Source organism: Physeter macrocephalus, chromosome 5 (genome assembly GCF_002837175.3).
Source record: "Physeter macrocephalus isolate SW-GA chromosome 5, ASM283717v5, whole genome shotgun sequence".
NCBI classification, from domain to species: domain Eukaryota; kingdom Metazoa; phylum Chordata; class Mammalia; order Artiodactyla; family Physeteridae; genus Physeter; species Physeter macrocephalus.
The window spans coordinates 23,391,431-23,414,066 of record NC_041218.1 but is presented as its reverse complement, the minus strand read 5'-3'; the positions used below and the strand labels follow the sequence as shown (position 1 = coordinate 23,414,066).

At 39.5% G+C, this 22,636-nt stretch overlaps 1 protein-coding gene across 4 annotated transcripts in view; it reads left to right on the top strand.

Annotated features, from left to right (window-relative positions):
- Window positions 1–22,636, top strand: part of AHCYL2 (adenosylhomocysteinase like 2) — a 165,525-nt gene that overhangs the window by 120,784 nt on the left and 22,105 nt on the right. For all 4 annotated transcript variants that reach the window (XM_024128428.3, XM_024128419.3, XM_024128448.3 and 1 more), the window contains exons 3-11: window positions 870–1,013; window positions 1,455–1,555; window positions 7,736–7,838; window positions 9,794–9,888; window positions 12,964–13,070; window positions 14,537–14,653; window positions 17,558–17,621; window positions 18,102–18,190; window positions 20,890–20,960. In XM_024128428.3, coding sequence (XP_023984196.1) covers window positions 870–1,013; window positions 1,455–1,555; window positions 7,736–7,838; window positions 9,794–9,888; window positions 12,964–13,070; window positions 14,537–14,653; window positions 17,558–17,621; window positions 18,102–18,190; window positions 20,890–20,960 — 891 coding nt within the window. The remainder of the gene's footprint in view (window positions 1–869; window positions 1,014–1,454; window positions 1,556–7,735; window positions 7,839–9,793; window positions 9,889–12,963; window positions 13,071–14,536; window positions 14,654–17,557; window positions 17,622–18,101; window positions 18,191–20,889; window positions 20,961–22,636) is intronic.

The following is a 22,636-nucleotide window of genomic DNA, read 5'->3' as shown; positions in this document are numbered from 1 at the left end:
AGAGATTAGTGCAAATGATTAACAACTACAGAATTATTTGAAGACTAAAAAGACCTCAGTCAAACATGGGAATGGCAGCAGCAGTAGCTGCCTATTAGCCACAATCAAAAGTCTTAGACCTTCCACCCTCTAGTGTATGTTGCTAAATGGATTGATTAGTCATCAGAGCATTTAATTATACTGAAAGAGGATTTATCTGCTTCTTTGGGAATCTAAAGTGCCTAATGCAGGACCCACTGAGGCCAGCAAGAAGGGAGAGCACACTGAGTACTTCATTGTCAATGTCTAATTGGGTCTGCAGGCATAGTTCAGCCTCATCAGAGCCAGTCTGAAAAAAAGAAAGCTCTGTTTTGTCAGACAAACACTTTTTGTGTGGTTCTTAATTACTTTCCCATGGGTTCCTTGTTTTCTAGGTCTTATCTGTTCAGTTACTGTACTGAAACACAAATTATATCAGGTGTTTAAGCAGCAAGCGGAGAAGGGTAGCTAGGATCCCAGAAACCCATAGGTTAATCACCATGATCATGCATTAAGAACCTGAACCTATTGCTACCATGGTATAACCTCTCTCTTTTTTCATTTTCAAGGACTTCTGTATGTTCTGAAGATAAAGTTAGCCTTAGATTCCAAGTTAATGCTACCCAGGGGGAATGTCTTTGGCAATGTCTCTCAGCTTCCTCTTTCTGGCCTGTGGATAGCACTTTCCATGAATGATGATTGAGACAGCTCCTTGGTGCCACTTAGGTGCTTACCAAATGTGTAAATTTATAAGGTGCTGGATTACTAGAAAAGCCTCAGTTCACTCCATGGTTTGGAGTTTTAGAGGAAGCCATTTTTTCCCCTAAAGGTATTTTATTCTGTCATTCCAGCTGCTTCATATACAGATAGCTCTGATGATGAGACATCTCCCAGGGACAAACAGCAAAAGAACTCTAAGGGAAGCAGTGACTTCTGTGTCAAGAACATCAAACAGGCGGAGTTTGGACGAAGAGAAATTGAAATTGCTGAACAAGGTAAAGAAAGTAAACACCTTTTCCTCTCAAGCTGCCTGTGTCTTTTTGTCCATGTTAATTCCTTTTTACATCCTGGGGTCTAGTAGTTTGTGAAATTTCAGTGTGATTTTGAGGAATACTTATAACAAAAGAAATATGGGCTCAGAAAACACTGTGGGGAGGGAGTAAACTCTAGAGGGTCTAGAAGGAACAAGGAAGAAGGGGGGAGAGAGACTAGATAAGGGGGACTGGGATATAGGGAATTAAACATTGGACCATTTACCTCTGGAAGTCTCTTATAACAGAAAAATCAAGTTTAATGTTTTGATCCCTTGAGAAACTTAATCTAACAGAGAACCTGATTGGGGAAGGATCTTACCTTAAGAGAGTACATTTTTCTGTTATTCTTTACCTCTCATCCGTCCTCTCTAAAATTGCTGTGTATGTATTGGGCCTTTTCAGAAATGCCGGCACTGATGGCTTTGAGGAAGAGAGCTCAAGGAGAGAAACCTCTGGCCGGAGCCAAAATTGTGGGTTGCACACACATCACTGCTCAGACTGCTGTGAGTCCTTTTCCTTTCTCCACATAACAATAGTTAATAAGAGCCACCAGCTATTGAGGGCTGGCACCATGCCAAGCACTAGTTCAGAGCTTAATAAGTGCTCATTAACCCTCATAAAGGCCATGTAAAAGCACATATTCCTGTTTCCATTTTATAAATGAGGAAGCTGAAGCTCACGGAGTTTAAGTAATTTGTCCAAGGTTATACAGCTAGTAAACCACAGAATCGAGATTTAAACTTCAATATATCTGATTCCCAAGCTTATTCTTTCTCCAGTCTTCTCCACTGCTTCCCCTTATCTTCCCTTCCAGTGTCATTTCTACACGGCACCTCTGTGTTAGGCTGCTGTCAGCTGCAAATAAGAGAAAACCTGATTCAACCTGGATTGTACATAAGGGAATTCATGACATTCCATAGCTAGAAGTCCAGAGGTAAGGTGGACTTCAGATGAAGGCTCTCAGGGCTCAGTTTCATCTATCTGTGATTCTCTTGGAGCTGCCTCCTCTCTGTGCTTATTTCATCCCCAGGCTGATAGCAAGATGGTTACAGCTCTTTAAGCCATCCCAGACTGACATGAAGAGGAAGAAGGACCATTTCTTCCTCTCTCCCAAGAGCAAGGAAACCTTTCCCAGAAGTCCTCCAGGGTACTCTGTCATATCACTGAGCAGAACTGGATCACATGCTCATGCCCTACCAGTCCTGGCAAAGGAACTGGGGTTACCATGATTGCTTGAGATCCGTAATTTTCACCCTTCTCAGATTCACTGACCCCTTTTGATTAAAAAATATGTTTTGCAACGGCCCAGTATTTTCTTGAAATGAAATTCAGATATAGCATAGCTAGATACATATAATTTTTTAAAAATAAATGTAAAATATTACTGAAATATGAAGGAAGAATAAAAGGAAAGCAATTTATAATAAAATAATGTGTATTTCAATATGTAAGTGCTTGGGTACAAGTAGAGTTGAATAGTCAGATATTTGTACTTATTTATAGCATTATTCGAATGTGAGTGCTACAAATGTATATACATAGAAATGTGTTACTGGTTCCAGAGCATCAGAGAAATATTGCCAAATTATATAATTTTCTGAAATTATAAACAACTTTTTGTACATTTCTGAATAACAACAATATCAAAAACATGAGTTTTCTCTTGGTTTATACACTTGTTGCATTCTTGGAAAAACTATTATTGTTTTGTGTTAAAGCTACAACAATACCTTTGTTGATATGTAAAGTGGAATAAAGTTCTAAACTCAGATAATTATAAATAGATTTCTCACTCATGTGAACTTTTCATTGGAACACTTGAAAATTGTACCAGATATGGCATGGTTTTTTTGTTCTAGGAGACTGTCCTACACTTTCGAAATGTCAAGATCCCTGGCCCTACCCACTAAATGCTAGTAACACTCCCCTACCAATTACCGTGACAACCAAAAATGCCCCCACGGTTTTCCAAAGTTCCTCTGCTGAGAACCACTGACTTAGAGTCGTCATCATCAAAGATGTGATATATATTAAGTTGCCAACCGTAATGAGACCACTACAGGAAATCAGTGTATTAAGAAATTGTCTGGACTCTTTTATGGGATTGATAAGATCCAGGTCATTTGTATGACTAGATCTCTTCCAAAAGATTGTCTCGTAAGCACAACACTATGTGGCCACATTCCTTTTTCAGAATAGCAGAGATTCCTCAAGACACAGCTACTGTTAGCATCTTCCCTGTGAGACTTTTCTGGGTTATGTGTTCTCTGAGGAAAAGGATACCTTGGTACCCCAAAATTAGTATAATAAATTGAAAAGCTATCACTTTTTGGAGCTATAGACTAATGAATCAAGGCAGAAACACTCTTGGAACCTTTTTTGGGCTTCCCCAGTCAGGGACATGAGACTTCAGTGTGGTGGCTTAAAATAGTTAGTGCTTCTGTACTGTCTCATGTTGCTAAATTACATCTAGTTTCTTTTTTACCCCCTGGCTCATAAACATTACCACTCTTCAAGGTTACTTTCTTTTTTTTCCTGAATGGAGTAATCAAAATTAGTTTACCAATTTTAATATTATTTTATTGTTCCCTCTCCACATTTTTCTGTTTCCTTTAAAAAAAATAATTACAAAGGAATTTGGCTCTGTTTTTTAAATCTCTATTTTTTTTTTCTGATTACAAAAGTAATTCATGTTCATTTTATAATATTCAAGCATTACCACAATCTATAATGTAGAAAGACAAAGTCTGCTATAATCCCATGCTCCAGAAATAACTATCATAGTTAACAGTTTCCTGTCCATGTTTCTAATAGACTTGGATCTAAATATTTATATTTTTTAGGTGCGTTTCCATAGTTCCTTCCAACCAGATTCCTTAGCGACTCTCTCTAAACAGTAATGATTTAAAGTCGAGTTAAACCAGCTTCTGAGCTCTGTCCTCCTCCCACTTGTACCTGCCTTCACTTCTGCTTGAGCCCTAATAGCCAGCAGTCTGGACTCATAGTTCTTTAAATAGTTCTTATATTCTTGGTCCCAGTCACTTTTCTAGTTAATTTATATTGCTTTTTAGGTAAGTCTCAGTATCATTCTCTTGTTTGGCATGTTGAGGAATCCTAGTTTTAGAAATTCAGAAATTCTTTAAGGTGAAAATTAAAACAGGATAGAAAAAAATTGGATTGGATACTGAAAGGTAAAGAAATTAAGATATAAGAGTAGTTCTGCTGTGGCCTTAGATGAATTATATGAGAGAGTTAGCCTAGTGGAGTTGTTTGCACGTTTTTTTTTTATATTAGAGCATATTTTTAATTAGAATTTTTATTTTGTATATAAATATTAGAAAATACAAATTTTTTAAAATGAAAATTATCAGTACCCAAAGTTAAGCACTGTCAGGAAATTTTAAAACAAAATTTTTCACCAAAGATTTATCCTTGTTAAAAGAGCTCTTAATCAAAGCAGTAGGGTGGTACATTACCTTCTTTTTTTAAAAAATATTTATTCATTTATTTATTTGGCTGCATTGGGTCTTAGTTGCAGTATGCAGGATCTTCCTTGCAGTGTGCGGGATCTTTAGTTGCGGCATGTGGGATCTTTTTAGTTGCGGCATGTGGGATCTTTTTAGTGGTGGCATGTGGGATCTAGTTCCCTGACCGGAGATTGAACCTGGGCCCCCTGCATTGGGAATGCAGAGTCTTAACCATTGGACCACCAGGGAAGTCCCTATACTACCTTCTTATAAAGAAGCCTATCTCCATCTTACATACTGAAGTGAAAGCAAGTCAGGATCAAATCAGTGGATTAAATTTATTTTAATAATTTAAAAAAATTTGAAATACACATAGATTTATAGAAAAGTTGCAAATACAGTACAGATAACTTTTTTTTCTGAACCATTGAAAAGTAAGTTGCCAACCTTATGATGCTCCCACAAATACCTTAGTGTATATTTTCTACAAACAAGAACATTCTCCTGTCCAACCAGTCCAACCATTCAAAATTAGGAAATTAACATTGATTCATTATTGCCATCTAATCCTCAGGTCCCATTTGAGCTTCACTAATTGTCCCAATAATACTTTTTTATAACCAAAGGATCCAGTCCATAGTTATGCGTCTCAATTAATTGTCATCTCTTTAGTCTCCTGCAGTGCTGGATAGTTCATCAGTCTTTCCTTGACTTTCATGACCTTGACAACTTTGAAGATTATAGACAAATTATTCTGTAGTATGTCCTTAGTACGAAGAAAATGATGCTGTGCTTTTTTCATTTAATCCTATCAGATGCCACTTGTTTTCGATTTGTCCCATAACTGATGTTCATTTTGATCCCTTGATGGAGGTGGTGTCTGCCAGACTTTTCTAGTGTAAAAGTTATTTTTCCCCTTTTGTAATTAATAAGTATTTTGTGAGGTAGTAATACGAAACTGTGTAAATATCCCATTCTTCATCAAACTTTCCATTTATTCATTCATTTATGTATTTTTATTTGTGTGGAGTCATTGTTTCCTATTTTATTTAATGGGTTATAATCCATTACTATCATTATTTATTATGATAAAAATTGTTCCAATTTTGGCCAAGAGGAACCCCTTAAGTCTTGCTTCTGTGCCTTGTCTCTTGACATATCCCTTTCATTCTTTGAGCACTTCCTTTCTTCTGGTACAAGATGATCTAAGCTCATTTTGTACCTTCCCTGTCCTATCCCTGGAATCAGCCATTTCTCCAAGGATCCCTGGTTCCTTTTCCTTTTAGTGGATGTGTACGCTAGTGTGCTCTTTGCCGTTGGGATATCATTGTTCCTGGATCCTCTTTCATTAATTTTCAAAAATAATTGCCCATTAACTCTTCATATATATCTTTTGCCCTGTTCTCTCCATCTGTAAATTAGGCCATTGATAGTATCCCATAGATCTTAGATGCCCTCTTCTGATTTTTTCCCCCACTCTTTTTTCTTTCTGTATTTCAGTTTGGTCATTTCTATTGATCTATCTTCAAGTTCACTGATTCTATCCCTAGATATGCCCAATCTGGTGATGAGCCTAATGAAACAATTCTTAAATCTGATCCTTAAAAAAAATTCTGACATTTCTATTTGACTTGTTTTTATAGTTTCCATCTCTCTGCTGAAATTCCCTACCTGTTCATGGATGTTGTCCATCTTTTTCACTACACCCCTTAGCATAAATATATTAATCATAGTTAATTGAAAGTTCCTGTCTGATCAAACATCTATCTCATCTCAGAGTCTGGTTCTCTTGAATACTTTCCTGACAATGGGTTGGGGTTTTTTTTCACTCTTTTTGGCGTGCCTTGCAATTTTACATTGAATGGTAGTATATTATTTTCCATTATTGTCAAGAATTGGGCTGGATTTCAATTCTGTTGTTCCATACCAAAGGCTACAAATTCCCCCAGGCTGGAGGGCTCTCGTACTCCTCAGTGTTTGCACTTCACCCTCGGGCTTTCAGCCGCTTCTGCACATGCTTGCCACAGGGGGGCTCTGTCTTCAAGTGCATGTCCCCGCTGCAGCACGCGACTGCTACTCCTTGTTTCTTGGAGCTAGGCTCAAGGAGAGGGCAAGTGGGGTTCTTAGATTTTCTGGTCCAGCCTCAGTGTTAGGCAGGCCTCTGTGAAGGTAGGACTTTTTCAGTGTTCCTGCCACTCCTCTCTGTAGCAGCCAAATTTTGCCTTGTTTTGGTGGTAGGTCTTGAGCAGAGATATTTTCCTGTCCCTCCTGGAGAGGTAGCAGATTTTTACTTTGTATCAATGTAGGGTCCTGGGCCCAAGAGGATTTTCTGCTACTACCCCAGGAGCAGAGAGTTTTTGCTTCCACCCTTCCCCAGAAGCAATGGCTCTTTGCTTGGTCCCTGGCGGCAGGCATAATTCCTGCTCCTCTTGCTACAGTTTAAGGCTTTTGCTTCCTATGAGTGAAGACTGTGGAGAAGTGCCGGGGTTTCATGCTTATCTTTGAGCACAGCCAATCAGCTCCCTGCCCCCAATCTTTCTTGTGAGCCCTGGTTGGAAGCCCCTGGAAAAGAGCCTGCATGTGAGTATGAACTCGCCTTGTGCATGGGGCTACCAGAAGTTCCAAACTGACATACTTTCCCATACTCAGCCTTTACTAATTCATTAAAATTTTAGCTAATTTTTTCTTACCATGATGTATGGCAGCCATCTCTTCCTTCTGTGCTCTGACAAGGGTGAAACAGTGTTCCCGCTCTCCTTAAAGGGATCTGTTGCTCTTTGCAGTTCCTTGGTTGCATTATGACCTCAGCTCTTTGATGTACTCAAGAAAAGTTATGGTTTTGTAGATTATCCAGCTTTATCTTGTTAAGGTGGAAGCTTCTCTTGCAGCTTTCTACATCCTAAGGAGAAGCAGAGCTATAAATTTGTGGTTTTTAAAAAGATGTTTGGCACTGAAAGCCTTGGTTTAATTAAATCTTACAGGGAGGCCCAATATGTTAAATGAGTAAAAGCATACGCTCAGCTGGAGCCTTCCCCATGCCTACCCCCAGCCCTTGCCCTCTTCTCAAAGTATTGAAGTTTCTGTAAAGCACAGTTTGAAAATCATGGGCGTTAGTTATTCCTAATGTACTTTCTCATTGTCAAATATATAAACTTAATCTCCTTGACCAATTGTTTGGCCCATGCTTGCTCATCTCCTGCTTTCTCTTTAATATAGGTGCTTATGGAAACTCTGGGAGCTCTGGGGGCACAGTGCCGATGGGCTGCCTGCAATATCTATTCCACTCTCAATGAAGTGGCTGCTGCTCTAGCAGAAAATGGTAAGATCTTTTGTGTGTTCTCTTTGTCTTTGACTAAAGTTTCCAAAAAGTTCCATTGTTTCAATAAATATCTGTAAGGAAAGTTGACATTTAAAGTTGTCGTGAAAGAAATATTCTTTTTTTTTTTTTTTTTAGTTGAAGTATAGTTGATGTACAATGTTGTGTTTGTTTCAGGTATACAATAAAGTGATTCATGGTATATGTGTATCTATATCTATATATCTATCTATATCTATCTTTTTAAAAATTCTTTTCCACTATAGATTATCATAAGATATTGAATGTAGTTCCCTATGCTATACAGTAAATCCTTGTTGTTTACCTATTTTATATATGGTAGTGTGTATCTGTTAATCTCCCCCTTCCCCTTTGGTAACCATAAGTTTGTTTTCTGTGTCTGTGAGTCCTTCTGTTTCATAAATAAGTTCATTTATACTGTTTTTTTAGATTCCGCATATAAATGATATCATGTAATATTTGTCTTTCTCTGACTTACTTCACTTAGTATGATAATCTCTAGGTCCATCCATGTTGCTGCAAATGGCATTATTTCATTCTTTTTTGTGGCTGAGTAATATTCCATTGTATGTATACACCACATATTCTTTATCCATTCATCTGTCGATGGACACTTAGGTTGCTTACATGTCTTGGTGGGTCCCTATTCTTGATGAGTTTGCCCTCTTTCTGGGCTTCTCTTGTTAAATATGATCAAGGTAACTGTGTTGCTTTAGAGTCACAAATATCTTCTTATGTCTAATATTCCATTATTAGTTAATGCTTTGCCTTGTCAGAGCACCAGTGAACATTATTCACTGTCTAAGGTCATATGGATTAGAAAAGAAAATGCTTCAGGCATAATTTTGTGGTCCAACTGGTTTTCAGCAGTTAATGTTTGGTGCTCTGCTTCAGCGGTAAACAGGACTTGACCTGGCAGATTAATATTTGATAACAACAGCCACTGACACTTGAAGGACAAAAGAAATAGAGAAGTTTGGACTTTGCCAGTTTCTTGCCTTCACTCTCTGATAGCCCAACACAGATCAGGATACCAAACACTTGCTTCAGAGCTATTGAGAAATTCTGGGAAAGCTCTATAGTGCATGCATACCTCTCTTTTTGCAAGCACTTTGAGCATTTTATTTGTTCTTTCATTTACAGTCATTCATTTGTAAAATTTTTATTAATGTATAAAATATGTATAGAAAATACACATTTATAAATATATAGTCCAATTAATTGTACATATACATTCATTTCTTTTTTTTTCAACAAATGCTTATTGACCTACTTTAAGGACAAATGAGAGTGTCTTTGCCCTCAGAATCTTATATTGTGGTTAAGGAGAAAAGACACATATATAAATAATGATAATACAAGGGCATATATGATAATGCCACAACAGATCATAAATCCACATTTAGTCTATCAACAAGGGGCTTATAAAAGTTCAGATTCCATGTGAGATCACTTTCAGCTGAGTTATAAGGCTTCCTTAGGAACATGATACTTAACTGGGCAATGAAGTGTAACAACATTTGAACAGAGGGAGAAGAGTGTAAGAGTTTTCCTGATGCAGAGGATGGCATGACTAAAGTATAGAAACAAGAAAGATCAAAATGTAGTTGGGAAATGATGAGAATTCCAGTTGGACTGGATGAAGAAGTACATATTTCTGGTTTCTTCTTTTTTGCCTTTAGTCCTACTTTTAGCATCCGTCATACTCTTGGCCCTTTTGTTTGTCCTCTTTGGTCTAACAAGAGTGAAATGACCACCAAAGACAAAGGCGAGTACAAAAGGACTGAAGACAATACTAATCAGTGAAGAAAGTCAACCCAAGAAGTATAGCAGAACGAGAGAGCTTGGAATTGGGGAAAACCAGCATCTTCTTGCCAAAATTTAGGGTCAGCCCTTTTTTCAGGCTTTAATGGTTTCTCTTTGTTCTTTTTTCTCAGGATTTCCTGTGTTTGCCTGGAAAGGAGAGTCAGAAGATGACTTCTGGTGGTGCATTGATAGATGTGTGAATGTGGAGGGCTGGCAGCCAAACATGGTGGGTTAGATCTCTGCCAGCACAATTCTGTTGGGGCCTGGAGGTACAGAGAGGGAGAGTGTGGTCTGGGAGAGGGTTTCCCAGCAGGAAGGAAGGCACATGCTTCCTTTTCCGTCTGATATACCTGGGCTTCCGGCAGAACTAGATGCTTATGCTTAGGGCATCCCAAGAATATTCAACCTCTTTATAGCCTCAAAGTGCTTTTCATTGTCAGTGCTGATTTCAGAAGCACTCATATTCATCCGCAACATTAAAATACTGCTCAGGGTTCACACATGACTGGTTAAAAAGTAAGATTAATGAGTTACCATCCCCTACCACTGCTTACCACCTCCCCCTACCCCCCACCCACCCCGCCCGCCAACATCAATGATTAAAGCACACACACGCACACACAGCTCCTATGGTACTTAGCTTTCTTTCTAGAATCACGTGCTAAATTTATAGTAAACCTGAAGGGATTCCAAGTTCAAATTTCTTCTCTTTATTCATTTCTCACCTGAAGAAAGATGAATAGGCAAAGTTTTGGGTTTTTAATTTTTGCTTAGTTTTTATTTTTGTTTCATTTTTTGAAAGATCAAGTGCTTGAAGGCTGAGAGCATATTAGATTCACAAGGGGAAGCAAAAAGCTTCACAAAGTACGATGCACTCCTGCTTTGCAAACCTTTCTGCATATGGGTAAGAGGGGAAATTAAGGAATCAACTGAAACAAGAATCCTTGAAGCTCTCGTCCAACTATTGCTTACTGCTAAAGACTGCGGAGCAGGCTTCACCTGGGACACAGCAGAGAGAAGCAGCCTGTCTTTCTGGATTCTGTGATCCAGGCCACATTGCACCAAGTGTTGGTTTGAGGAAGCTGGGTTAAAACCTTCGTATCCTGAAAGGGAGGAGTTGGCTATAAGATGAGTCAGCTCATTCCAGCGGAGTTTAACGGTGACAGAAGGGAGTGTCACTGACAGGTGCTAAAGAAGATATGCCAGGGGGGTTCTACTGGAAATAAAACATTAATTTTATAGTCATGAACATAGGGAGGACAGGGGATTGTACATGGCAAGCTTTTATAGACTGTAGAGCCAGCACACACTGCTGGCAAGGTTGACGAAGAGAGTAAGACAAGGGTAAGAACAACTGTGACCCCAGAAAACAGGATCCATATCTTTTTGGATTCTGTCAAGATCTAGTGCTTTTACTTGCTTGCCAACTTCAGGAAGATTCCCAGGTGACAATGATATTCTGCAGTAGGACGACAGGGTGAGAATTATGGGCTACATTCATTAAATAAATATTAGGGATAGCAACTACCTGCCTGTATTCAATACCTGTGTTAAAAGGGAAAGGTGGACGAGAATACTGAGACTAAGACACAATCTTTTTTGTCTCTGATCTTTTGTGTGGCTAGGGATCAGAGGCTGCAAGGAAAAACTCCATGAGGGATTTCATACATGTAAAAAGGGAGAGAGAAACTCAGAGGAGCCTTTCCATTTCTTAGGGAATCTGTTCTGAAGGTTTCTACTGGGAGAAAATGGAGCACTATCTTATGGTATGGAGCAAGTGTAAGAGTTTTAATAAGAGTCCTGCCTTGGATCCCTGCTCTCAAATAAGGTTTAGTGGAATCAGAGAAAATAGATCAACAATGAGAGCAGAAGTGGGAATTCTCTGGTGGTCCAGCGGTTAGGACTCGGCGCTCTCACTGCCAAGGGCCCGGGTTCAATCCCTGGTCAGGGAACTAAGATCCCGCAAGCTGAGCGGTATGGCCAAAAGAAAACAAGAGCAGAAGCAAAAAAGATCAGGTGGTAGACATGAGGTTGGAGATTTTGTGTACCCAGGGGTCCAGGATGGCATCTTTGGCACTTGTAGTAGAGTTGATAATTGATGGGACTGCAAAATGGGTGCTTGCCAGTGGAGGGCAGCTTAGTCCTGTGGGTCTTTCCAGGAGGGTAGGTGTAACAAATTGGAAAGTCCTGCCAAGCGTTTCTAACAGTTAGGTGAAGGGCTGAAATGCCACAGCCTACTGCCTAATAGTAGTCTAAGCTGGTCTCTCTTTAGCTTATTTATAATTCAGAAACTTTCCTCTGCTGATGAAAGCTCCAGTGGGCACAGCATTGCGTTTATCTTTAATCCCAACCTGAAATAGTGATGAGCTGTTCAGAGGCATGCTTGCACACCTACATGCGGCACAGTTCCCTAGTTATTTTTAATTTGGTTTATAGAGAGTGTGAGGTTGTGCTAGGCAAAACCCTACAGTGCTGCCTGATCATTTTGGATAGGAGAGTGCCTGTACTTTGGGAGAAGTAAAGGATTAACGAATACACATTTGTAAGCCATTGTTCTGGGAGGGAGACTACTTATCTGGCTTTATTTAAACTAAGCTTTTACTGATGATATTTAAAGTCCTGAATTCAACCAATATAAATATGCTAATATCAAGTTTAGGCTTTCTGACTACCAACAGTACAGCCAAGAGCTAATGGTCTAGGTAATCACTTAAGCTATTAGTCTGTAAGAAAATCCTCATTGCGCTGCTGTATATTTTGATCCTAGCGGGTATGTCATTTGGGAAGGTCACTTGGCTGTGAGAATTACAGTTGGCCTTTCATTTCACTGTTTTTTGTTTGTTTGTTTGTTTATTTTTGACTGCATTGGATCTTCGTTGCTGTGCGCGGGCTTTCTCTAGTGGCGGCGAGTGGAGGCTACTCTTCATTGCGGTTCGCGGGCTTCTCATTGCAGTGGCTTCTCTTGTTGCGGAGCACGGGCTCTAGGCATGCGGGCTTCAGTAGTTGTGGCATGTGGGCTCAGTAGTTGTGGCTCGCGGGCTCTGGAGCGCAGGCTCAGTAGTTGTGGCGCACGGGCTTAGCTCTTCCCCGTCATGTGGGATCTTCCTGGACCAGGCCTCGGACCCATGTCCCCTGCATTGGCAGGTGGATTCTTAACCAGTGCGCCACCAGGGAAGTCCCTCACTGGTTTTTTTTTTTTCTTCAGTGTAATGACTGTTGGTCATTATACTGACTCTTAAGTTACTTTGCATAACCATTTGGGAAATTTAAAATATGACATTATTGATGCTTATTATTGCAGATCTTGGATGATGGAGGGGATCTTACTCACTGGATTTATAAGAAGTATCCCAACATGTTTAAGAAAATCAAGGGCATAGTGGAAGAGAGTGTTACTGGAGTCCACAGGTAAGATTTGACATGGGTATGCCTGGTTTTATGCAGCCTGGACATATATTCTTTTTTTTTTTTTTTTTTTTTTTTTTTTACAAATTTTTATTTATTTATTTTTGGCTGCGTTGGATCTCTGTTGCTGTATGCAGGCTTTCTCTAGTTGCAGCGAGTGGGGCTACTCTTTCATTGCAGTGCGTGGGCTTCTCATTGCGGTGGCTTCTCTTGTGCAACACGGGCTCTAGGCACTCGGGCTTCAGTAGTTGTGGCACGTGGGCTCAGTAGTTGTGGCGCACAGGCTTAGTTGCTCTGCAGCATGTGGGATCTTCCCAGACCAGGGCTCGAACCTGTGTCCCCTGCATTGGCAGGCAGATTCTTAACCCCTGTGCCACCAGGGAAGCCCCTGGATATATATATTCTTATAATCACATACTTATAGAATACATTACGTTAAAAATTGAAACCTGATCTGAAATGATGAGATCTGAGTCTGCACGCTTGCTTTTTAAATTAACAACACAAATAGCAAACTTAAACTAGTGAGGGGGGAGTAGCTAGGGGAATAAGTGTGGTCCTCATGTTTTCTAGTCATTGTAATACAATGACTGCTTGTCCTTTTTGGACGAATTCATTTATTCAACAGCTATTTATTGAACTTCTACAGTGAACCAGGAACTACTCTAAGAACCATGCTAGGGATCTAGCAGTGGGGAAAACAGACAAAAGCCTGGGCCCTCATAGAGCTTATGTTCTTCAACATAGAACAAGGATTTAGGGTTCTGTTTCTCAAATGAGCATTAATTCCCTGAGTAAAATTGTAACCATTTCTGTTTCCTGTTATTTACCCAGAAAGAACTGAAAGTATGAAAGTTTTAGGGAAGTAAATTCTGAATAAGCCACCATCACTGCTTCAATATACTGTGATCTTTTTGAATGTATAAAACTATGGATTGTCCCATATTTTCAAACTTTTAGAAAGGGATGAATTTTGAATAAAACACCTGGTTCTAATTTTTAGTTGACTCAGTTTAAATAAAACCCCTATATACAGATATACATATTTATAGGTATATGTATTGAAGTTATAAAATTGAGACTATTGGAAAGTTAAACTATTTGCAAGTTAAAATTGTTGCATTAGAATAGTGGGATTAAAATAGTACTTAAAGTTTCTCTTTTTATAATTAAAAAGGGAAGTAAAACTAATAAGCAATTAAAAATTTTACATTTTAATGCTTAAAATTTAGTGGTGGGTCAAAGATTTTCCCCACATGCCTTTTGATTAATATCTTTATTTCTAAGCTGTATACAGATTCTGGAAATGTATTCTTTATTTCTCTGTATTCACCTTATAGGATGAAACTAGTTGTGTCTCAGGCTCTCATGCCTACTCAATTAACTTACTTGTGAAATTTGATATGAAACTGATGGTCGATTGCAGTATCTCCTTGTTTTATGTTCTTCTTGATCTCCTTCATCCTCAGGCTGTACCAGCTCTCCAAAGCTGGGAAGCTGTGTGTTCCAGCCATGAATGTCAATGACTCAGTCACCAAACAGAAATTTGACAACCTCTACTGTTGCCGTGAATCAATTCTTGATGGGTAATGTTTTGTTATCTTTGGGATGAACTTGAGTTGTTGAATTGAGGTTCTAAATTTTTTGGTTTTGGTTATTTCTAGAAATGATTCGTGTAGCACCTCTGGATCTATTGCTACATCATACTCAATATTTTGTAACCCAAAGCTACCACTGCTGTCACTGTTACAACACACTCAGTATTTTATGACCCAGAGCTACCATTGCTATCACTATTTCAAGCAAATCTATTTTACTTAAAAAGTCAGACCAGCCCCTATCTATTGGTGGCAGTTTTTACTTTGTCACCCTATCAGGCCTGGGAGTCAGTAACTAAAGTCATTATAAATAAGTAAGTATATTTTGATGGTTTAGGAAAAGGTTCCTGGTATTTCTCTTCCAGGTTATGTTGTCAGTTCTTAAGCTCCAACTATCATACAATTCTCTGGCCATCTGGAAAGTTGTGGTGAGCACAGGGTTATTTCCCAGTGGCATCTGTAGTTTTTCAAATCTGTAAGGACTGCAAGTCTGACAAAATCTACTTAGATATAATATACCAAAAACTGTGTTCTTCCAGTGCCCAGTTTCTGTTTCTACACTTGGGTCCTGAAATTCCTTCATTCTTGCTGGGAAGACTGAGTAATTCCCTATGTGAAACCATTAAGTTGGTTTAGAATATTGCCAAGCCAAATGGTTTCCATCATGTGTTAGTTAATGGAAAAGTGAAGAAAGGGCCTGTGGGCCACATTACTAGTCTGAACCCCAGGCAATTTGCAACACCACAGGCACTGGAGCAAGAAGGACTTTGGTTTAACAATTGGCTCTATCATTTATTAGCTCTAAGACCTCAGACTAGTTATTTAACCTCTCTGTGCCTATTTCCTCATCTGTAAAATGGTGACAGTAAGACCTATCTCATAGAGTTATTGTGAGGATTAAATGAGATAAGGTATGAATCCTGGGGATCAATGTTAGTTCCCTTGCCCTTCTTTCTAGAACCCTATATAGTAAGTTTAGGATTGAGTTAGATCTTATAAGAAGACTTTTACTTTGAAATCTTTTTTTGTGTGTGGAGGGTGGAGGGGGGTGTTCAATGCAAATTCAAACTCTTTTCAATTATTACTCCTATAGAGTCAGTAGTATTATCAGATAGATTGGACATTTGAGTGAATCCTTACTCCATCAGTCTGTTTACAGACTGTCCCTAGTTCTGTCCACATATAACTGTTACTGTGATGCACAGCTTTGCACCTGATAATAATGATTTGGATATATACTCATAAAAATATTTACTCATCCACAACTGTTTCTTATAGATTTTTCAACTCCCAAGTCTGTGAGCCTAAAATCTGCCTATATTTAGTAAAAGATGCATGAAGGTACCTCTACTAGCTCATAAACATGGACAGAGTCCCTCCTAAGCAGTGTTTACGCTGTGGATAAGAAAGATACTTTAACGTCAGAAATGTATGAAAGTGAAAGTAAGATGGAAGCAGTGGAGCTGGAGTTAAAGTTAATAAAGAAATAGGAGGGGCTTTTCTGGTGGCGCAGTGGTTGGGAGTCCGCCTGCCGATGCAGGGGACGCGCGTTCGTGCCCTTGTCTGGGAAGATCCCACGTGCTGTGGAGAGGCTGGGCCCGTGAGCCATGGCCGCTGAGCCTGCGCATCTGGAGCCTGTGCTCCGCAACGGGAGAGGCCACAACAGTGAGAGGCCCGCGTACCGCAAAAAAAAAAAAAAAAGAAATAGGAAAACCTCACCCATCCACTGGAAACCTGCTGAGTAGTAGAAAGACCTTGTTGGCATCTTCAGATGGTGAAAAACTTTCCAATTGGTTCATGGTCATGGGCAGTTGCTCCTCTCAGAGGAGTTGAGATGTGACTGGGAGCCTTCAGGGTGGTACAGCCATAGACTCAGAGGAGTTGAGAGTAGGAGAAGTTAAAGAAGAGGCAAAGAATGCTCCAAGGAAGGCTGCAAAATAGAGAGTCCATATGAGGAAGGGATTAGGGATTGAGCTTCTGTAGCTCTGAGCTGGTTGCACACTGCACCATACGCTATGAGGGAATGGCCCCACTCAGTCATAGTGGACACTTCTGTAATTGGTCTGCAATGCCAAAAAGCAAGGCAGGTGCGGCCTTATGGAGACTGAGGAAGGAAGGCTTGGTAGGAAGAAAAAGGATATCCCAGATAGGATTTTTAGATCATAAAACAGATTGTATTTCAGGAACTCTTCTAGAGAGTTCTGGGGCTAGAATAATTAGAGAGAAGTCAGAGACTTGGTATGACTCTTAAACACCGCCAACAGCTTACCCTCACATCCCCAAAAGTCCTTCCTTGACGGAGGTCTTTTCTATCCTTTATCCTGCCCAGAAAACTCACTACCTCATGTAGTCAGTGTTGGTGTGTTTCAAGGCTCTTCTCCACCTTGTTGCCCATTACCCTCCCTGGTGAATTAATGTGGGACCTATTGGCGATTTTGATACTACTAAATGTCGGACTTATTTATCAATGTTATATTTTATGTGTCTAATTCAATAAGCTACAACATTCACATTAAACCAGACCTTTGTCACCTCCTAAATAAAAATTACATTTATGTTTAAAAGTTACTTTGTGGTCTATAGCCTCTTCGCTTCTGTACCACTCCCAAAACAAGGGGAACAAAAAGAAAAAAGACCTCACACAGAGATGGAATTGATTGGATAGCATGGAAAAGAAAATACATATTTTATTGAACTTTTCTTTCCAGTCATTAAATAGTTTCTCTAGGATAGAAACCAGGCTTGCTTTCAACATTAAAAAAAAAACACAAACAAACAAAAAAAACCCAAACCAAAAAAAACACAAAACACAAACATGAAAACAAAGGGGCTCAATCTAATCTCAAGGGAGAAACAAGAGACTTTTCTGATTTAATTTTTTTTCCCCCATAGACTTAAAAGAACAACAGACATGATGTTTGGTGGGAAGCAGGTGGTGGTCTGTGGCTATGGAGAGGTAAGGTTTAACCTTTCAATTATTAGGTGTTTAAAATGTATCTTGCTGAAATATACTAGAATTTTTCACTTGTATGGACATAAAAGTACATTCATTTACCACTTTAAGTGGGAAAAAAGTAACTTCAGAGGCCCTCTGGTTAAAGTACAATCTTTCTTTTTCCCTTTGCATTTTTGCTATTTTTTTCTTTAAGTTGATTTTCTGACTGTTCCAGTGCACTGTTTGTGATGTTCTTTTAGCTTGTGTTTTGATCATAAATCGTGAGTGTGGGTGTTCTTATGCACATGCATGTGCTAAGCAAGGTTTAGGAGTTTGTTTATGAACTGCATTCATTTTATTTTTTTTCTTATTTTTCCCTAAGCATGAATCTATTCAGTGAAATTCCTTTTGGGGGCGGAAAGGGGGGTACACTTTACCAGAAGCTTTGAGAAACTTTTCTTTGTGACTTTCCTTATTATGTGTACTTTCTCCTCTCTTCAGGTGGGGAAGGGGTGCTGTGCTGCCTTAAAGGCTATGGGCTCCATTGTGTATGTAACTGAGATTGACCCCATCTGTGCTCTTCAAGCCTGGTAAGCATGCAAAAGGAGATTTGCTTTTTCCTCTCACCACTGTCTAACGTATGATCTTCTAACCGCCTCCAAAGAATGGCCTAGTTAATGCCACATTTCATCTTAGAGGGGCCTAGATCCTGAGAAGCTGCCCAGATCCTGAGAAGCTGCCCAGATCCTGAGAGGCTGCTATTAATTGTAAGCACCTGTCTTTCAAAGATCTAGGAGCTCTGCTCTGAGAGAGCAGAGGCTGTCAGAAGCTACAATTTAGAACTCCTGTGGAAATAGTAACAGGGGACGCCTTGAGCCAGAGAGCAAGTAGCCCCTTATCAGCTCCACATGCCATCCTTCTCCCTTTGAAAACAATGATCAAAAAAGAAATAGGCTGGCATCAGATCCTTTCTGAAGTGATGCAACGAAAAGAGCGCTTCTGTCACATTCCTCCCCAAAATGCATAACCTAATGTAATCAGGAGGAAATATCAGACAAATCTAAATGAAGGATAAACTCTACTAACTCTTACTGAAGGGTATATAGGAGTTGTTTGTACTTTTCCTATAATTCTTAAGTTTGAAATGATTCCAAAATTAAAAGTTTAAAAAAAAATAGTTCCTTTCCCATCTAAAAATGTGGGTAATCTTATCTACTTCAATTGTGAAAGTTCAGAAAATAATGATATAATTATTACATATGATTATACATTATATAATAAATATATAATTATGTAAAGTATAGAGGTGCTGTCACATAATAAATGCTCACTAAGTGGTAGCTGTTATTAAAATTGTCTCTTGCCACCCTCGGCAGGATAAAATACCACTGTCCCTGAAAACTACTGCAAAGTCCCCGTGTCTGTAGCCTGAATAACCCACCCAATCTTTACCATTAACCCTCCAGAGGAAGGCACCCAGCATAGATGAGGTATGGCATAAAGATGTTTCCATAACCATTTTCCCCTGTCCTACCACTCCCCACACACCATAGCCATCAACACACAGTTTTCCCCAACAGAGTTGTTGGCTTTGTCTGAGTCAGGGCTCCAGCACACGAAGGGAACTATCACCATTCTAGCACTTTTTCAGGGTTCATTAGAGAAACCTGAATGTGCTTTAATATTGACTGAGGTACTGATTCAAACTATCTTATAGACGTGAACTTATCACTTATTCTGTGTTAGGTACTGTGCTCCGTGCTGAGGATGAAAGATGAGTAGATGAATGAGACAAGGTCCCTGCTTTTAGAAGCACACAGACAAATAACCTCTGTGCAGTGTAGTAAGTGCTGTGATAGAGATAAACAGCACATGCTTCTGTAGGAGCACAAAGGAGGAATATCTAACTAAAGAGCAGGGCGGTGAGGGTAGAAAGAGGTATCAATGGAGCTGAGTCTTAAAACTTATTTAAGTGACTTCTTAGTTTGGAAGTAAGTTCCAGGTACAGATGACATATGCAAGGTCACCTAGGAAGGAGAGAGCACGGCATGTTTATATTTAAGAAGCTGGAAGTGTTTTAATGGAGCTGGCTGATAGGATAAATTTGGGGGAGTGGTAATACCTGAGTAGGAATCATATGTCAGTATAATCATATATCAACATAAGTATTTGGGTCTTATCCTGATACTAGACAATGTCACTGAAGTATTTTAAGCAAGGAAGTGACATGAGCCAGATGGCATTTCAGGAAATCACTCTGCAAAATGAATTAGAGAGACATAAACCTAGAGGGGATGAGATGGGGCCAGGGGCTACTACAGCAAGAAATAATAAGACCTGAACATCAGACCTGCACGTATAGAAAAGAGGGGATAGATTAAGAATTAAGATTTTAAGGAATTAAGGAAAAAGACTCAACCAGATTTGGTGACAATTTTAATTAGGGAGAGGCAGTAGGCTAGGACATTCTAGTTTATTTGACTCATAGAGCTGGGTGAACAGTAATGCTGTTGATTAAGATAGAAAATATAGAAGAAGAGAAACGGGATTGGTGGTATGGGTAAGATAATGAGTCTATTTTCAAGCACAATAAGTTTGAGGTCCTTGTGGGACATGAGGAGGAGCTATCCAGTAGATAATTTGATCTATGGCTTTGAAGCTTTGGAGAGATCTAGGCTAAGGATGTTAATGTGCAAATCAGCCACCTGTGAGCCATCATTTGTAGCCAAGGGAAAGGAATGGATAAATGCCAAAAGAATAGAGAAAAGAGTACCCTACAGAGTACCAACATTTAAAGGTTGACTGAGATCGAGAAGGAGCGATCAGAAAAGCAAGAAAACCAAGAGAAAATGGTATCATGGACTCCAAGAGTATAGAGCCTTAAGAATGCAAATAATGTTTAATGTAGCAGAGGATATCAAGTAATATTAGAGTCTAAGAAAAAATTGTTTTTGGCATTCAGGAGATCATTGATGATCTTGGGGAGAGCAATTTCAATGGGGTAGTAGGTTCAGGTAAAATGGCACTTTCTAGAAACTTGATTGGAGTTTCATGGTTAACCCTGCCTCCCTATTATCAGGAAGAATTAGGTCCCAGTGATAGAAAGAACCTTTTATTTCTGTCCTGTATGAACTAAGGAAAGAGTTTGAATGTTTCACTAAGAATAGTTCAGCTGTATCAAAAAGTGATGTAGGTACCAAAGCAACTTGGGTAATAGCTTTTGAGGTTGTGTGGCAGAAGGCTCCCCAGCTGCTTTTTTAGGTTAATTGATCATGCTTTATTTCTACAGTATGGATGGATTTCGACTGGTGAAATTAAATGAGGTCATCCGACAAGTGGATATTGTTATTACCTGTACAGGTATGATTATGACATATAAAATGGGGTGGCATTTGGGAACACTTTCATGGAAAAAGTGAAAAATGACTGGAAATGTTCTGAACAAAACCAAACTCTAAGTGTCAGAGATAGTAGTCCACAAAACCAATCTGTCACATTCTTCCTACCTCTTTAGAACTCTGACCAAAAGTATACCATTAGGTCATCCCTAGAGGAAAGTTTCTCTCTAGTCTTTTTAACTGTTCCATATCTCCATCCATCCTCAGCTACCTAGGAGATGGCTACCAGTGAGTTTTATTTGGGAAGCTAGATCTTAAATTTGTACATTTTTAAAAATTTTACTTCCAAAAGTGATGTGTATTTCTCTCTAGTCCCTGTAATTAAAGCAAGGCTAGAGCAAAATTCTTCGTAGTTAGAGAAAGTGGAAAAGGTAGTTGTGTTAATTCCCAAAGAGGTAGATTTTGAGTTTTAGAGAGGAATACGCAGATATGGCTACTTTCCTTGGACTGAGATATTTTATCTTTATGTTAGAACCATAAGCCATCGGAATATTGGGTTTATTTTATAATTCTATTCTATTTTAAAGGAGGAAAATCAGAATAGTTAAGAATAAAACTATTATTTGTAGTCTCAGGGAGAGCTGGGGGCAAAGAGGGACCATAAGAAACTGTTCTTGGGGCTTCCCTGGTGGCGCAGTGGTTAAGAAGCTGCCTGCCAATGAAGGGGACGTGGGTTCGATCCCTGGTCCGGGAAGATCCCACATGCCATGGAGCAGCTAACCCCATGCCCCACAACTACTGAGCCTGCACTCTAGGGCCCACAAGCCACAACTGTTGAGTCCGTGTGCCACAGCTACTGAAGCCCGTGTGCCCTAGAGCCTGTGCTCTGCAACAAGAGAAGCCACCGCAATGAGAAGCCCGCATGCCACAATGAAGAGTAGCCCCTGCTCGCCGCAACTAGAGAAAGCCTGCCCACAGCAACAAAGACCCAATGCAGGGCTTCCCTGGTGGCGCAGTGGTTGCGCGTCCGCCTGCCGATGCAGGGGAACCGGGTTCGCACCCCAGTCTGGGAGGATCCCACATGCCGCGGAGCGGCTGGGCCCGTGAGCCATGGCTGCTGAGCCTGCGTGCCCGGAGCCTGTGCTCCGCAACGGGAGAGGCCACAACAGTGTGAGGCCCGCGTACCACAAAAAAAAAAAAAAAAAAAAAAAAGAATTTAAAAAGACCCAATGCAGTCAAAAATAAATAAATAAATTTATTTTTTAAAAAAAGAAAAAAGAAACTGTTCTTATTTCACATCAATCCTTTGATCTCTTTTTTTGTAAGTAGTTTTACTGAGATACAGCTCACTTACCATATACATTTTACCCATTTTAAGTGTATAATTCAATGTTTTCTAGCAAATTCACAAGGTCATACAACCAAGACAATCTAATTTTATTGAGATGTAATTTACATATCGTAAAAGTCACTCTTTTAAAGTATACAGTTCATACAGTTCTGCAACCTGTGGAAGGAAAACCACATTCACAGAAAGGCAGACAAAATGGAAAGGCACAGGACTTTCTACCAGATGAAGGAACAAGATAAAACCCCAGAAAAACAACTAAATGAAGTGGAGATAGGCAACCTTCCAGAAAAAGAATTGAGAATAATGATAGTGAAGATGATCCAGGACCTCGGAAAAAGAATGGAGGC